The sequence below is a fragment of the Argentina silus genome (genome assembly GCF_951799395.1).
Source record: "Argentina silus genome assembly, chromosome: 1".
Taxonomy (NCBI): Eukaryota; Metazoa; Chordata; class Actinopteri; order Argentiniformes; family Argentinidae; genus Argentina; species Argentina silus.
In genome coordinates, this window is record NC_139655.1 from 27,753,602 (window position 1) to 27,769,878 (window position 16,277).

At 43.0% G+C, this 16,277-nt stretch overlaps 4 protein-coding genes across 4 annotated transcripts in view; 1 reads left to right on the forward strand and 3 right to left on the reverse strand.

Moving 5' to 3' along the window:
• The window catches only part of plxdc2b (plexin domain containing 2b), an 80,047-nt gene extending 76,037 nt beyond the window's left edge, over nt 1-4,010 (forward strand). Inside the window, exon 14 of the mRNA XM_083679269.1 lies at nt 335-4,010. Within this exon, the coding sequence (XP_083535395.1) occupies nt 335-454 (120 nt within the window). The 3' untranslated portion in view covers nt 455-4,010. The remainder of the gene's footprint in view (nt 1-334) is intronic.
• Nucleotides 4,011-6,447: 2,437 nt separating this feature from the next.
• Nucleotides 6,448-8,992, reverse strand: LOC310802452 (polyadenylate-binding protein 1A-like). The gene is made up of 4 exons (XM_083666816.1): nt 7,831-8,992; nt 7,142-7,712; nt 6,799-7,020; nt 6,448-6,712 (listed from the first exon to the last, which is right to left on the reverse strand). The coding sequence occupies exons 1-4, from the start codon at nt 8,677-8,679 to the stop codon at nt 6,501-6,503; spliced, it is 1,854 nt and encodes a 617-aa protein (XP_083522942.1). The 5' UTR covers nt 8,680-8,992; the 3' UTR covers nt 6,448-6,500.
• Nucleotides 8,993-9,148: 156 nt separating this feature from the next.
• Nucleotides 9,149-13,211, reverse strand: gimap4 (GTPase IMAP family member 4). Its single transcript, XM_083666832.1, has 3 exons — nt 13,112-13,211; nt 11,527-12,309; nt 9,149-11,163 (listed from the first exon to the last, which is right to left on the reverse strand). Exons 1-3 carry the CDS (start codon nt 13,140-13,142, stop codon nt 11,138-11,140), a joined length of 840 nt encoding a protein of 279 aa, XP_083522958.1. The 5' UTR covers nt 13,143-13,211; the 3' UTR covers nt 9,149-11,137.
• Nucleotides 13,212-13,868: 657 nt separating this feature from the next.
• On the reverse strand, nt 13,869-16,220 carry chmp4c (charged multivesicular body protein 4C). The gene is made up of 5 exons (XM_083667524.1): nt 15,882-16,220; nt 14,897-15,074; nt 14,608-14,716; nt 14,239-14,365; nt 13,869-14,157 (listed from the first exon to the last, which is right to left on the reverse strand). Exons 1-5 carry the CDS (start codon nt 16,099-16,101, stop codon nt 14,096-14,098), a joined length of 696 nt encoding a protein of 231 aa, XP_083523650.1. The 5' UTR covers nt 16,102-16,220; the 3' UTR covers nt 13,869-14,095.
• Between the last annotated feature and the right edge of the window lie 57 nt (nt 16,221-16,277).

Consider the following 16,277-nt stretch of genomic DNA (forward strand, 5'->3'; position numbering starts at 1 on the left):
TGGCATATATCAAACAACAAGACTACGTCAATTAATGTCCTAACTTTTATGTTCCTAATAAATCTGTTTCAGTGTTGCATCCCTAAGAGGTTTCTAACTCAGGAAATGAATATATCTCTCTGTCTCTGACGGTGATACAATGTGCTTCCGTATTCTTACTGGTACCCATCCATAGTTCCAAAAAGCATTGTACAGAGACTTGAGCACACAGGGGACTGTGTGCTCAGTGGCACAGCTGACCCTGGACCCTTCCCGTAGTCCTAATCTGTGACCTCTTATGACACTCTCAACCCTTGACCTCCGACCCCTCTCCTATGCTCTGTGTCCCCTCCAGAGACGTCCCAGCAGGTGGCCGGCCATGAAGTTCCGCCGGGGGTCGGGTCACCCTGCCTACGCCGAGGTGGAGCCTGTGGGCCAGGAGAAGGAGGGCTTCATTGAGTCTGAGCAGTGCTGAGAGGGGGGGGGTGCCCATACCCACACACACACACACACACCCCTCCAACACCACCCCCCTCCCCACTCCTCCCCCCCGCGTCCCACTCCAATGGGACCACCAGTACTGCCCCAAACAGACAGACCTTCAAGGACCCTGGGGAATGACTGACGCTGTTGTCCTCTTGTTTTGTTGATTAAAAACGCTCACTGTAAAGATTGTCAAATGAAATGATGATGAGAAAATGGAAATGGCACCCTGAGATCCCAAGGTCTCTCTGGTGGAGCCCCATGAGAGGGCCTTGTGCCTGGTGGGCTACCATAGTGAACCCTGCGTTGTCCATCAGAGTCTATTAGACCCCGCATGGAGAGCCACTGCTGAGAGCTGATTTGAGAACCACTGAACAAGGGCCACTGCCAGAGGGACTGAGCTGTAGGAAAGCCCCCTGAAAACTGATCTCACTTCAGCTCATCATCCAGATCCTCAACACGCTGGCTCTCATGCGGGAAAGTGACTAAATGACGTATTGGGGACAGAGGGAAGGAAGGTATACCAGTGAGGATACAAGACAGACTTATTTCTTATTGAAGAGTGAATAAGCCTGCTGTAATGTTGCTATTGAGTGGTTGCACAGCCTGACTGCCCATTGTGATGCTGGTGTAACAATGCGAGGGGGGAAGTACAGTACGATGAATTATACAGTATATTTTTCAGATACAATACAGAGTATGTGAACAGAGATTTCAACGTTAAATGTTGGTGAGATTATATAGGCCTCTATATATCCTTTTGGGTTTTGCTAATGACATTTTTCGTTCGTTTTTGTTTTTTTCTGTAGCTTTTTTTTTTACAGGGTGTTTTCTTATTAATCTGTGTGAGGGCTTTGTCTTGCTTTCCACTACAATATGGCTTCTTTGACTTTTCCATCGTGTTTTCTCCGTAATGAGGCACCATAGTGGTATGTGACCTGAGCTACTGCCACTTTATTAGAGCGAGGCGTAGCAGGCGGAACTCTTGTCAGCTCTGTCTTTTGTTTGTAATTTTTTGTTGATAATGGGTTTTTTTGGCTTCAGATTTTGACCATTATGAAGTGGGTGGTTTTGGCTTACCGAGAAAACCTCAGTATTCCTCTAATCGGTGATGGGCACGCTCTTCTCATTTGTTTGATTGCTCCTTTAACCTATGCTATTGTTGTTGTTGTTGTTGTTTTTTTACTGTGTTGTCAGTACTGCCGGGCCATTTTTTTCCTTGACTGGAGTTTGCTCAAACATTTTTTGCACAATGTATTTTTTTCCATGCACATATTTCTTTATTTCATTTGACTTGTGGTACTAATGCAAAGTTGCAAGACAGGCGCTTGTGAGTGTATGCGTGTGTGTGTGTGTGTGTGTGTGTGTGTGTGTGTGTGTGTGTGTGTGTGTGTGTGTGTGTGTGTGTGTGCGTGTGTGTGTATGTTTGTGCGCGTGCGTGTGTGTGCATGCGTGCGCAAGAGAGAGAGTGTGATTTTAGTGTGAATGGATATCCACCTGCTTGTAGGTGGGTGTGCTTGAGCTGTTGTAGTTGATGCTCATTGGTTGATCTGAGGTACTTTTCCATGAGTTTATGAGAAGTGTGGGCCATAGCTATACCTGGCTTGATTTGACCTGGGTTTTGCTTTGTGGTAAAAAGTGTGGTTTCCAATAGCAGTTTGATCTGTTGTTGATATTAATGGGTGGCTAGTCCATGTCATTTAACAAAAAGCATAGCAATGTATATATATATACAGGGGCCTTTGTAGATTGACTCTCAAAACATTTGCAGATTCAGGTTATTATTAATGAACAAACGTACATATGATATTAGAATACTACTTTGTTTTTTCTTTTGAGTGGCCTTTTTTTCTCTATTTTCCATTTTTTTTATTCAAATGTGAAATATTGTTTCAATTATTGCCGACCTGCTGTTGCTGATCAATATACAAGGCTTTCATGAATTGATCAAATCAAATCAAACTAAATGATTATTTTTATTGCTGCATATGTATGATTCATATACCAAGACAACAGAAACAAAAACAAATGTAGATTGATCTGGGAAACATGCCTTGGACTCTGATTCTGAGTGCGCACTGTACTATTCAAACTTTTTGAATAAATGAAATCTTCTGAAAAATAATGTCAAATGTGCAATATCACATCCATTCATTTTTCTTTAATCTGTCGTGATAATCATGGAGTGAATTTCTTAGGGAATTTCATTTGCCATTGCACTGAGACCAAAGACACATCATAACATTTACTTTGACACCATACTGCTACAGTATATTCACTTCCAGACCTCCCCGACTTAGTTAGTCTACCTCTACCTCTGTACAGGTATCCCCCATGTCATTGTCTCTCACTCCCCACCACCCGTCCAAGTCTCTGTCTCTCCACCTAACTCCAAATCAAACCACTGCATTTGTATTGCACTCTCACCACCATTAACACAGCCCCTCAGTCAGTCAGACAGACACACGCAGAGAGACACACTTTGAAATAAATGATTCATCATCTAATCTGCTCTCAAACTAAACACTGCTTTATTCATAAGCAGTCCATGTTGTGAACTTCTGAGGTAAAGTTATCAAGGCAAGCCCACTCCTCTCTAAAGTAGAGTCCTGTACCAGGCAGTACTTCCAAGCCCTCTGCACGAGAGCAGCACTTTTACGACACGCCATAAACTCACATTATTTTCCAAAACAGCTTTAAAGAGCGGATAGGACCGAGGGGATGGACTGAGGAGAACCCCTGGATTTTCCATGCCTACAGACATTCTTTGAGATACAGGCTGACTCCCCCCCCCCCCCCCTCCCGTGGAGACTGAGAAAGGCTCTTTGTAAGCGCTTTGAAACATCTGCTTGTTATACACTGCCACCTGAAACTGCAAATGTTTTTATGACCACTGTCAGAGCTGGGGGTTTGAGAGTTTGGTAAACAAACATGTCAGTGGATGGGAGGGGGGGGGGGGGGGGTGCTTGGGGGGGAGGTACAGAGAAGCCAAGCGTTAGACAGACACACTGATCACAACAACACTTCCTGCTTGGGGTTTGTTTTGTTACAAAGCCTTTAACAATCACTTGCATCACTGAACTGGACTGATTGCTTTCACCCAACGTTATCATAACATGCTTTTTTAGACTGAGAAAAGCATCATTGTGCTGTTATTGAGATAGGATACACTTCTTACTGCAGCGTGCTGTTCCTTCATTCTGACATATGAGTTGAAGCGAACAATGTAACTCATGCAGATACAAGTCTTGCTCCACAGTGATTGTCCGATATCAAGATGGAGGAGAAAGGAGAATCGGATTCTCTTCTTAAAATGTGACCCAGCGGTTTGTTCTGATCTTATCACAAGTCTCTATAGGACACAATGAGAGAGTTGGCATCGCACAGTACCATAGCTGTTTGTAATTTCTGTAACTACTGTCGTTTTGATTACATTTGAAATAATAAATAATGTTGTTTAAACAATGTTGTGTTTGTGTGTGTCTGTGGTCCACCCTCTGCCACCAGACACACTGACCTCTTGGACTTCGCTTTGGAATCCAAACACACTCTGTCAGAGCATCCCTGTCAAGTGCTGATTCTAAAAACACCCCTTTGTGTTCCTTTAACAAGTCTACCAGCAATGAATTTCCAGTCAGCCTGCCATACCAACAGAGAGTCGAAAAGCCCCTCAAATCACTCAACATCTGCTGCATGAAACCTGCTTCAGACGCAAGGATGTCTCTACTAGGACACAAGAAACAGCAAACATACCTCTGTTTACTGCGTCTGGATCACATTTCGCACTGATATGCATCCAGGCAGACAGACACATGCTGTGCGCTGTGTATCTCTAAGGGGCTGAGCTGTCAAACTCATTAGAAACTTTAATTGGATCTGTCTGCGCTTAACATAGATTTGTTTAAAAACTCCAGGCTTCTGTTGTGAGTTGAGTTGTCTATACTGTGTTGTTTGGACTGAAGAGTAATCAAGCAAGAGAGTGGGTTCTTTCTTCAAACAGGCATTCTCCCCCTTCCTCTGTCTGATTGCAATCATCTCTGCTGTAAATGCGTGTAGCTGAAAAACTGAACATTGAAAAGGCCACTCAAGAACAAACTTGAGAGGGAATTTGAATAAAAATTCAAACTGTTTGAACTTCTGGTCTAATATTAAGATTAATCATGTCTACCAGGGGCTCCTCTGGACTGGGTGACAGAATATCAAGTTTATTGCAAGAGTCTCTCTCACCCTATCCCACTGTGTGTGTGTGTGTGTGTGTGTGTGTGTGTGTGTGTGTGTGTGTGTGTGTGTGTGTGTGTGTGTGTGTGTGTGTGTGTGTGTGTGTGTGTGTGTGAGAGAGCCAGACAGATACATTGACAACAAACAAGTACAAGAACAGCTGTGAATCAACTGGGATGGTGGAGACTAGTGTGCACAGGTGGCTGTGGTCGAGCGTGGAACAGAATAATTTGGAGTAAAAACCTTCTATTTGATTTATAGTGCACACCACCACCAGAAAATGTTCTCTCGACCCTCATCTAAAAGTCTATTTTCATGAGGAATTGCAGGTGGTGCTTTGACTTAATTGCTTTTGCAAAAAAACATTGATAGAGTGGCTAAACCCAGCAGACTACTTTACTTTGCCACAATTTCACCTCTGCCTCCAAAACACCATTTCCTTATTTTTACATCAATTTCTTGTGAAGGAAAGACAGTGGAAAATGCTGTCTACCCCAGCCCCCAGAGCTCCCAGGCGCTTAGGGGGTTTCTGAAACCAATCAGTGGTTTATATTGACCTGTTGTGGTAGGTCTGTGGTGTAGGGTAAAGTCCATGTTTGTGACACCTACACCTACACACAATGCAGTTACCCTAGTAAAATGACACCATACATGTGGGGCATGTTCACAACACTCAACTATGTTAAGTGATATCACAAAGATGAACTTTTCAGTATAAATGTGATATCTTATTGCCATCTAGTGGCAGAACATAACAGAAAGGTGTTGCATTTAGAAGAGGACATCAACTGCATTTTAGTGGTCAGTCACTTGATTATGTGTAATATATTCCTCCTCAGACCTCTCCACCCTCTAACACTCTATTGTACATTATCTGAACTTTTGAAGAAAGAAATATGAGTTTTCTTCCTTTCTCGAGCACTGTGACTGCCGATGGCACTTGACTGATGACTGATGTATCATTAATTCACTTACTGTACTTTAGACAAATGTACTTACTGTAAGTCGCTTTGGATAAAAGCATCTGCTAAATGACTTAAATGTTAAAAGAACATCTCTCTTTTTCATTTAATTAGCTTTTTAATTAAGCTTTTTGCCTTTTTTTTAAAAATGACTCAATTACTTTGAACAGCAATGTCATTTTTTTTTTTTTTTTGTGGCTCACTTCTTAAGATGACAGTTCATCTTGTCTTTCCACCTTTGGTCTATTTGGATCGATCGATTTCACGTTTATTCTGCCCAGAAATATGGTTACCATAACGACACAAAACTGTCTTACAACTGTCTACAGATCGATTAGGTGGATGCTGATCAATCATTATTGACCAAAATAACATACTGTAGCATCCAACACACCACATTGGCAGATAGACAAAGAACACACTCACGAGTGACCTACTCTTCGGATCTTGAAGAAAATGACAAATGTGTTAAATCACCTGACTAGGGCCCAAAATGGCATAGGCCTTTTTGATGAATGAACATAAATGTTCATGTGCAAATGAATTAGGGAGAAATTATAATCAGAACATCCAAAACATTTTAGAATTGGGCTGTCAATCTATTAATTAGTGCCTTGAGGGGTGGAACATCCAAAATTCCTTTCCAAAATGCAGAGCTAAACACATTGGTTGATAAAACTGATCACTGGCACAAAGATCATATAAAAGGGGAATGCATTTCATCCTAGGTTTACCCTTTTCTAGACATAGCAGAGTCAATCATGTACACATTTTCGAAATTAAATGTTTTATTAATTTTGCAATATTTGTACATTTTCTGTGAAACAGGTTTCAAAGTCCAGATCTCCATCCCTGGTCTTAGATGACTGGGTTGGGGTCAGATTTCTTTGCAGCCTCCTTAGCCCAGTGTGCCTGCAGTGCAGCGACCGCTTCATCCACCTTGGAGCGCAGGGACTCTGGAGCCTCCAGCATGTGGACCAGTTCAGAGTTGTCCATCTCCAGCAGCATCCCTGTGACTTTTGCAGCCAGACTGAAGTGAGTTTTCTGGATAAGTTGGAAGAGACGCTCACCTGGAGGGATGGGAATATATAAAAAAAATCAGTAACAGTAACTGTAACAGCTAAGGAGATCTAAATAAACAAATAAGTAGACTCACCCAGCATCTGTTTCTGCTCAGAAAGAGCTGCAGCCATGGAGGCAGTCAGAGGCTCCTGGTTGTGGACATGGACAGCAGGCTGCTGCATGGGGACCTGTGGCTGGGCAGCCATGTGCTGCTGGGGGTAGCGTACACCAGCTGTGTACTTGTGTAGGGGACCAGTGCACATTCTAGCTGTAGCTGCATCTGCACTGGCAGGGCGCTGTCTCAAGGCCTGGGTAGCTGAGAGGGGGAGAAGATACTCATAATCAAAGGCATATTCATGGTAAATTTTCTGCTAATGGTCTTGTCTCAAGTCACACATCTATGTGCAGGGTTGATTCACTAGATACTATATACTGACCCATTCGCTGAGAGGTCATCATATGGGGCACCTGGGAGGGCGTCTGCATCATGGCATTGAAGGTCTGAAGCCAAGGAGCCAATGGATGCATGGTGTTGGGCATGTTCTGGAAGTGCTCAGGTCTCACACTCTGGGTGGCCCAGCCAGGAGTCGGTCTCTGCTGAGCCAGCTGGTGGGTGAGGTAGTAGACAGCACAGGTCTGGGCCTGTGGAATGCATAATGATGGAGCAGGCTGGTAGGGGTTGATGACTGGGTTGGGCAGGGCGTGGAAGCTGGCCATCCTCTGCATGTACTGGTTTGTGATAAGCTTCTGGCGCTGTGCTTGGCGATCCTCCCTGCGCTGGGCCAGGGCCACATACAGGGGCTTGGTGGCCACAATGTGGCCGTTCATCTCAGTCACAGCCTTGGTGGCGTCCTCAGGGGAGGAGAAGCACACAAAGCCAAAGCCCTTGCTGCGTCCACCCTCCATCATCACCTTTGCACTGGTGATTGTTCCGAAGGAGGAGAACTCTTTGTGCAGACGTTCGTCATCCACACCATCATCCAGGTTCTTCACATACAGATTGACACCCTGGCAGAGAGAAACCCTGTTTAGTGAGATGTTTTTCATACCTCAAATACATCAACAATAACTATGTGTAAGTAATATCAACTCCTGTGTTAGTAACAGAGAACTGGAGGCCACAAACCTGGTATTTGGTCCTACGCTCATGCTTCATGTGTTCAAACCGGCGCTTCAGCCCAGTCTGGCGCTCTCCTCTCTTCTGGGCACGGCCCACATAGACCTTTCTCCCATTGATCTTCTTACCATTCATGTGGTCAACAGCCTTCTGGGCATCCTCATGCCTTTCAAAGCTGACAAAGCCAAAACCCCTGGACTGACTGTTGTCATCAGTCATGACCCGGACACTCAGGGTTGGTCCATATTTTTCAAACCTTTCCTTCAGTTTTTGGTCATCCATATCCTCTCCAAAGTTTTTGATGTACACGTTGGTGAACTCTCTGGCCATGGCTGCTTGTTCAGCCTCTCGTTCTTTGCTAGATTTGAAGTGTCCAATAAACACTAATTTGTCATTGAACAGCATGCCATTCAGCCTCTTAATGGCTCTCTCAGCAGCCTCCTGGCACTCAAACTGCACATAGCCATGGCCTTTAGATTGGCCATTCTCATCACAAACCACCTTACAGGAGAGGACCTTTCCAAATGTAGAAAACGTGTCGTAGAGGGCCTGGCTGTCAATAGATTCCTCCAAGTTCTTGATGAAGACGTTGCCTACCCCACTCTTCCTCAGTGAAGGGTCACGCTGAAACCACATGATGCGCATAGGTTTTCCTTTGAGGACATCAAAGTTCATGGTGTCCAGGGCCTGCTCTGCGTCAGCGTGCTGTTGAAAGTTGACATAGGCATACCCAAGGGATCGGTGGCTGATCTTGTCCCTGCACACTCTGATGGAGATAATTGCACCAGCAGAGCTGAATTTCTCATGCAACATTGTCTCAGTGATATCCTGGTGGAGATCTCCAACATACAAGGCCATATTAATATTAAATTAATGCACCTAATATTAATATTTGTGCTAATAAACTGTTAAAATGTGTGCTCTATGCAGAGGAATTGCAGGTAAATGAATGTCATTTAGAACTGGTTCCAGAACCCCAGTTGTCCTCGTTTGTTACATCATCACATTGTCAACTGTGACATGTATCCAAATACTTGATGTTCTATTTCAATTTCTGTACAGAGTGTTCAGGTATATTCGAATTCTAACTTTTGTCATTATTACCTTAAGGGCCATAGCCAGCAGGGTTCTTACATTTATAAAGCCCATTCGTTATCCAATAATAATCTCAAAGTGCATAAAATAAAAGAGAAAATCAGTCAAATGTTACGGGTCACACGCTATACTGTAGACACTATTGTAACAGATTGGTAAGCATGGCTTCCATAGTAGCATAATACTATGTTTGCTGCATAATCAAAATAACTAAAGACCCTTACACAGACAGTTATATATGCATTCATTTATAGATGAGCTACAAAAGACAAATACAAATTCACATACTGAACATCCACGCACAAAACCCAGAAGCATTTAAAAAAATAATAATAATAATTCTATTCTCGACAAGTATGGTAGTCAGTACCTGCACACAAGTGCCTCATAAGGAGAGTATACACAAACAGTGTAATGATCACAATGAACTAGGGATTATTTGCATACTATAAGTCTAAAACCCTTTTTTCATTTACGTTTTGGTCACAATATAGGGGGAACATACTATAAACAATTCCCTGAATACATTTTTACACAAATGATCAAATTCAAAATTCCAGTAGTACAAAATTATACATATATGTATATATATATATATATACATTCATAGAGTGTTAAAACAACCCATCCATGTTGGTTTAGTGCAGTACATTAGTCCTCTTCTTTCTCAACGTCATGTGCAGCTTTCACATACAGTGCCTTTGGAAAGTATTCAGATCCCTTTTTCCACATTTTGTTGTGTTTTTTATTATTATATAATAAAATAATAATTATATATTATTCAAAGTAGAGATTCTCAACTTTAATTCACTATTGTTTTCTTTCAGATTGGTGTCACTATTTAAAAAGTACAACATTTTCTAAACATACTCCTCCCATTTCAGGGCTCCAAAAGTATTGGAAAAAAATCATATAATGTCCAAACAACCCCACTCATGTTTAGTATTTGATCGACAACCCATTGCATGCAATAACTGTCTGAAGTCTGCGACCCATTGACCCCACCAGACACTGGGTATGTTCTCTGGTGATGCTCTGCCTGGCCAATACTGCAGCCATCTTCAGTTGTTGTTTGTTTTGAGGTCGTTATGCCTTAAGTTCCCTCTTCAGCAAATGAAATGCATATGAGGATAACTAGTGGTTTGCACCTTGCAGTGAAGCCTCTGTAGTTCGGCTTGTGACATATTTTCCACATGGTAGTCTCTGACACATTCACACCTACCACCTGGAGAGTGTTCCTGATCTGTTGGCCTACCAGCCCGTTTGCGATTACTAAGCTCACCAGTGCTTTTTCTTTCATTTTAATCATGTTCGTCTTCCTATGCAAGTCAGAGGCCCTATAAAAACAAATATATTCATTCCAAAATTACATGAACTATTATCTTTGCATTAAGATGGACTCAATTCAACTTATTGAGTGATTTGTTGAGTGATTTGTTTTGCATTTAGCTAATTTTAAGAGTGTCATAGCAAAGGGTCTGAATAATGATGTACATGAAGTATTGCTGTATTTCAATTTTAATAAATGTACTGAAATTTCTAAAAACGTGTTTTCGCTTTGTCATTCTGGGGTATTGTGTGTGGATTGATGGCAAATTCTTTTAATTTAACCCATTTTAAATTGAGTCTATAACACAACAAAATGTGGAAAAAGTGAAGGGGTCTGAATACTTACCGATGCTCCACCTTTTTCCTGAAGCTATACGTGCACTGAGGCACTGACCTACATGGATTTAAAAGCACAGGATTGGTTCCCACCACCTCTTTCACAAAAGTCCATTACTTTGTAACTCTATAGGTCCATACTTCAGGAAAAGGGTGAATAATTGGGAGGCAGAATTAGAGAGAATGATACAGTCACTGTCCTGTCATCCTCCCAGGGAGGAATAGACAAATAGGGCATATCCTGTTACACATCTAACCTCTGAGCTCAGTTTGACATCAGCCCAAAATAAATAAATCGTATCAGCACTCATTTCATAGGCAGATTATATGACTTCTTCAAAACAACTTTGGATGTTGCAAGGTCGTCAAAAGTCAGAGTGACGCTGCATTAAAATGTCTACATCCAGTTAATCTCTCTTACCAAAATAAATAATTTCTTTAACATTCAGTTTTAAAATTCGAAAATCATCTAAGGCTGGAGTCAGGTCGGGACGTCAATTCAGCAACTCTAAAATCCGTACTGTGGTGTCTCACAAGCGCCCCGTCAGTCAGTCAGTCAGTCAGCCAGTCCATCCACTGAATCTGGAAATAGGCACACATCAGATATGGATTAGTATATCAAAGTGCAATATTACCACTAGTCTATGTGAAACTTTTTTGTTACATTCTATGGCACTATTAAGTGTGATATTACTGGTATTACCCTGTCCTTTCTATGGTTGTGTCCTGCCTAGGTTAGTTTGGCTAGTATCTCCTCACCCTGACTCTATATCCCAGCAAACAGACAGGAAGAAAAGAGAGGTCAACCCAGGAAAAAGGGAGAAATGTAAAGAGAGATTGTAGAGGGGGGGGAGAGAGTGCTAAAGCGGAGGAGTGCTAATCACATACACTTTCTCATTCCTAATTCTGGTCTTTTGAAGGCAGTAAACAAGTGTTACCACTTACTGTGGGGCGGATCCACCTCCATGGCTTTGACCAATCCTACGACAGAGTTCTGTTTAGGGCGTGCCCCCAGCTCTCGGCTCTCCTCTTTGACCTGATTCTGGCTGGGGTTCTGGTTCTGGTCCAGAGGTTTCTTCTCCTCCACCTCCTCCGGGGTAAAGATGCCCCCTTCCTCTGCAACCATCTTCTCTACCTTCTCCATAAGCCTGGCCAGCTGAGGGTGCTCCCCGAATATGTAGTTATTGATCACAAAGTACCTCCTCTTACACTTGTCCAGCACCTTCTGAAGGTCCTTGCCCTCCCTCCGGATGTGTCTCTCTATGGATATGTTCCTCAGCACCTCTGCCCAGGTGAACACAACAATCGTATGCCTCCACACACTCTCCCCAAACAGGCCCACGTGCTCCTCGATGCGGGCCCGGTCTATGTCAGTGAACATACCCACAGGGATGACCAGTAGGAAGGCATGTGGCCCTGGCGAGCACATGGTGGTCACGCGCAACATCTCGTTCTGGTAGATGGCTGGTGTGTCCTGGACAGAGAACCAGCCTGGCGTGTCCACCACTGTCACCTGGCGATTGTCCACCTCTGTCTGCCTCTTCACACAGAACTCAGCCGCCCGCTCCAGACGGAACTCTTCGCGGCCCAGGATGGTGTTTCCCGTTAGGCTCTTCCCCGGCCACCTCCAGCCGAGCAGCACTAGCCTGAGCTCAGACAGGCGGTTGGCCACACGGGCTGCTGCCGCTGCCCTCTTCTTCTCCTCCTCTGGGTCGGGGACATTGTCTCCTGTGGGTGACAGAGATGATAAGACATCAGGTCTGATTATTGTCATTGGCTTCAATGACACAGCAGTATCACCAGTGATAATATCAAGTTCTGTCAAGTCAGGCTTTATTGAAAGTGATGACAGCGTTTCAATACACTTTAGTTTAGTTTTTAAAAGAAAGCAATTGATTAGTAATATGGAAACATGAATTATGAGCCTGTGCCTCCACTTTGACAGATGTTGTTGTTGCAATGCCGTTTCGCCATTGCTAAAGGTCACATTATGACAGATTGTAACCAAACACAACCTCACCAGATTAATGAGTTTCACGCAGCCGGTTATTAGAGGCTCTTTATAAGGCATCAGGTGCCTAATTTCTAGATCCCTAACCTAATATATCACCTTTACAGAGTCTAAACAGCCAAGGCACGGCCTCGATAGGCCAATGCTCGCCTTTTATAGGCAACGAGTCGTTATACATAAACAGTACAAGTAGCTACAGTGTAATAACTACACAAAACGATGAACTACTTCAATGAACAACAAACTCCCGCTGTGTGCATCCGACATGTTATTCTAACATATGGCCCAATGCCTTCCGACCCTAACCGCTGCATTGTCAGTCAACTGAAACTCACTTGACAAGTGAAACGTGTCACACATTCCTGGTCGGAGGTGAACAGGCTAACTAGCAAGTTAGCTACCTAAAGCCCTTCATGAACCAGTTACGCTACACCTCTTTTTAACTAGAAAGAAGGGTTTGTTCTATCAGTCAGTATTTGACTGAAATAAGAAAAAAGTTTGACTTTTAAGAAGACCTACCGGTTGACCGCACTGGTGTATCTGATTCCATAGTCCGCTTTGTTATTTTAAAGTTGTATGCTTGTCGTAATCCGCTGAAGAAGGATTTCCTGCTTGGTTGAGAGGCGGACGAAGGAGTCGGTGTTGGACTGGGAGAGAAGTGGCGCACGTGCGGGTGAAACTGAAGTTATGGTGCCCCCTTGGAACCTCCGGTTGACAGTGCATCCAACCCACAGACACATACTGTACATCACTGACCCCAACCACTACAGTAACTACGTACTGCTTGAATCACATTGTTGGTAGAGATCTGTAGCAGGGATTCTACGTCTCTAGCCTATTTCACACATGCAATCCATTACGAGTTAAATGCTGTATTATCCCTAACCCACCACAGCCCGTGATAGCAAAGCTCTTAGGATCGAATTACGTCATCGCATGTCATCTTTTAGGTTGCATGTTATTATACAGAAATATATGCCAAACAAAGATGTTTTTTTTGTCGATTTTATTTGGTGAAACAACAGCCTTCATATTTAAATACATTAATATTTCTGAAAAATACACTATTCAAAAATTAACCTTCATTAGAATTGTGTTACACATATCAAAGTCACAGATCAGGTCTGGCAGTTAGTGACACTCGTAAACTATGATAATCACCCAGATCTTGCACAGCAGTGTTGTACCCTTTAACAGTATAAAGCCACGCACTGATGGAGGAAGACATAGGGGCATTGGCAGTAAGGAGAGTATATTGCAGCAGTATTCAATTCCCAATGCTCACTTTCCAATCCTTCACTTTAAATTTCCAACATTTTTGACACTTCAGAAAAGACATACTTCAGCAATTGGATTGTTTTTACAGACTATAAAATAGATATAAAAACAGACAACCCAATCAAATATAGCACAGACTCCCTAATAATAAAACTATAAGAATATAACAAAAGAAAGATAAAACATTAAAATAAACCTTTGTGTGTGTGTGCGCGTGTGTGCGAGTTAAGATGCCCAGGCTGCCAGCATCTGCATGTCATCATCATCCTCTACCCTCTTCTTGGAGGCTGTAAAGCAAGAGAGACACATTACAAAGCGCAGCTGGTGTGACACAGTACAAGTGTGGATATTTCACAGGCCATACTTACAGGGGCGCTGACTGGGATGTGCTTTGGGCAGGGAGGAGGTGGGCACACTGGGCAGTCCGCCCATATTCTTCATGCCCTCCTCCAGACCCTCCTGTTCCAACTCTGCCAGCTCAGCCAACAGCTCATCCTGGGGAAGCAAAACATATGCTATCGTGACCTCATACACAGACACAGGTGTGACATTACAATACATGCAGTATTGTTTTAATTACAAAGTAAAACAACATATAGGCATGTTCACATGTTCTAATTAGATAAGAGCAATTTCACCATCAACAAAAGGTTAAGCACACACAGAATCTGAACAGGAGCAGGTGAGAATGGGAGAGATATTTCTGGATTGGTGCTGTTCAGTGTATAGGTCTCTACCTCATCAAATGCCTCTCCGAAAGGTCCGGAGATAGCATCACTGATCTCCCTGGCCACTTCCTGTTGCTCTTCGATGTCCTGCATGAGGGAGTCTATTTTTGCCAGGTCCCTGGCAGGCAAACAGGCAGAGAGAGAGAGAGATTTAGGGATGCTAGTTTGCGAAACTATGTACTTTCTGTTCCATACATTTTAACTCATAAGGTTTGTTAAAATAGAATATGATTTGCAATAACTCATAATGTTGAGAATCGAGTGTTTGTGTTTGTTTTGCCCCCCTCTGTCCACTCACATGTTCTGGTGAACCCCCTTGATGGCTTTGGCAGCGTAGCCCATGTTCTTCAGAACCTCAGTGTTGGTGTTTGCGTTCTCTAGAGCCTCCCTCTGGAACTCGATGGTGGAGAGGGTGCCGTCAATCTGGGTGAGCTGCTGCTCAAAGCGCTTTTTCCTCTTCAGAGCCTGTAGGGCCGCTTTTAGGGATGAAGGGTGAAGGGGACAAATGTATCACAATGACCCAATGTTACTTCCCAATAGCCTTTCCCTTATTGCTGACATCCCCTCTCAAAACATTGGAAGAGAATATCTAGGGGGAGGAACCTTAGATCTTCTCCCCCTTTTTGAAAAGGAAGCGAGGAAGGAGGATGCGAGTAATAGAGGACACTCCCAGTACATAGAGAGAAGACATACATACAGACATTCAAACATACATAGGGGTGCCATTGTTACTTACTTTTACTTGGACTGACAGCTATTGCTCTAAAGCATGCAGTAACCAAACACATAAGAGCACTAGTCATACAAGCTATTTGAATGCATCTAATCCAACCGAATGGGTATCATTACTCAACATAGAAATAGCATTGCATGAAACACAGCTGAAATAGTATATGCTCAAAAGGGAATGCAACCTATAGTAGGCCCTAAAACCAGAAAAACTCTGGCTGCAGCACACACTAGTATACCAATAGATTGTCCTGTGACTTGCTGAATAATGGGTTAAGTACTTAAATCGAGACGAAATTAATCTATATGCTGTACTATTTCAAGACCTATTGTTTTCCATTCAAATAAATGTAAGAAATATATGACGGGAATCCTGAGGAGCGAGATGTCCCTGTACAGTCTTGACAAATGGACATCAAACGTCATTACTGTAACCTCCTATTATATAATGGTGTAGTTTAGTTCTAGGAGATAACACATTGCCAATGGAACAGGCCTCCAAACATGACTGACAGATACTGACAGCAGATAAGCCGTGATAAAGAGAATCTTACCGCGTTTATTCTTGATGCCATTCTTTTTAGCAACTATGATTTCTTGTTCTATTTTCTTCTCCAGATAGTCTTGTTTTTTCGTTAACATTTCCTCCGTCTCCCGCAGTTTGTGAATGGCCTCCTGCGCGGTAGGCCCTGTCCGTGATCTATGATGTTTTGACTTTGAAGCGCTTGAAGAGCTCGAACTTGAGCTTTTAAACATGTTGGAAATCTTGCTCATTGTTTCGGCTTTCTTGCAAACTTTTCAAATGAACCGTCCTGCGTCAACTTCTGTATAAAAAGTGGCGGAAAAAAGACAGCAATACCAGCTCAACAGCTTTCCACCTGCAATTCAAAACAAGTCCCACACACCTGAGTGACGCGTCCTGAAATCTGACACCTTCTGGGCATACAATA

Bases quoted from the DNA above. Each gene is read 5' to 3' on its own strand.
- gimap4 (XM_083666832.1), bottom strand. From the start codon at position 13,142: ATGGAATCAGATACACCAGTGCGGTCAACCG. The intron at 12,310-13,111 runs GTAGGTCTTCTT...TGTCACCCACAG, and splicing joins TACACCAGTGCGGTCAACCG to GAGACAATGTCCCCGACCCA. The intron at 11,164-11,526 runs GTAAGTGGTAAC...GCCTATTTCCAG, and splicing joins GGAGGTGGATCCGCCCCACA to ATTCAGTGGATGGACTGGCT.
- LOC310802452 (XM_083666816.1), bottom strand. From the start codon at position 8,679: ATGGCCTTGTATGTTGGAGATCTCCACCAGGATATCACTGAGACAATG. The intron at 7,021-7,141 runs GTCAGTATATAG...TCCCCCTCTCAG, and splicing joins GATGACCTCTCAGCGAATGG to CTACCCAGGCCTTGAGACAG. The intron at 6,713-6,798 runs GTGAGTCTACTT...CCATCCCTCCAG, and splicing joins TGAGCAGAAACAGATGCTGG to GTGAGCGTCTCTTCCAACTT.
- chmp4c (XM_083667524.1), bottom strand. From the start codon at position 16,101: ATGAGCAAGATTTCCAACATGTTTAAAAGCTCAAGTTCGAGCTCTTCA. The intron at 14,366-14,607 runs GTAGAGACCTAT...TTGCTTCCCCAG, and splicing joins TCGGAGAGGCATTTGATGAG to GATGAGCTGTTGGCTGAGCT. The intron at 14,158-14,238 runs GTAAGTATGGCC...CTTGCTTTACAG, and splicing joins ACATCCCAGTCAGCGCCCCT to CCTCCAAGAAGAGGGTAGAG.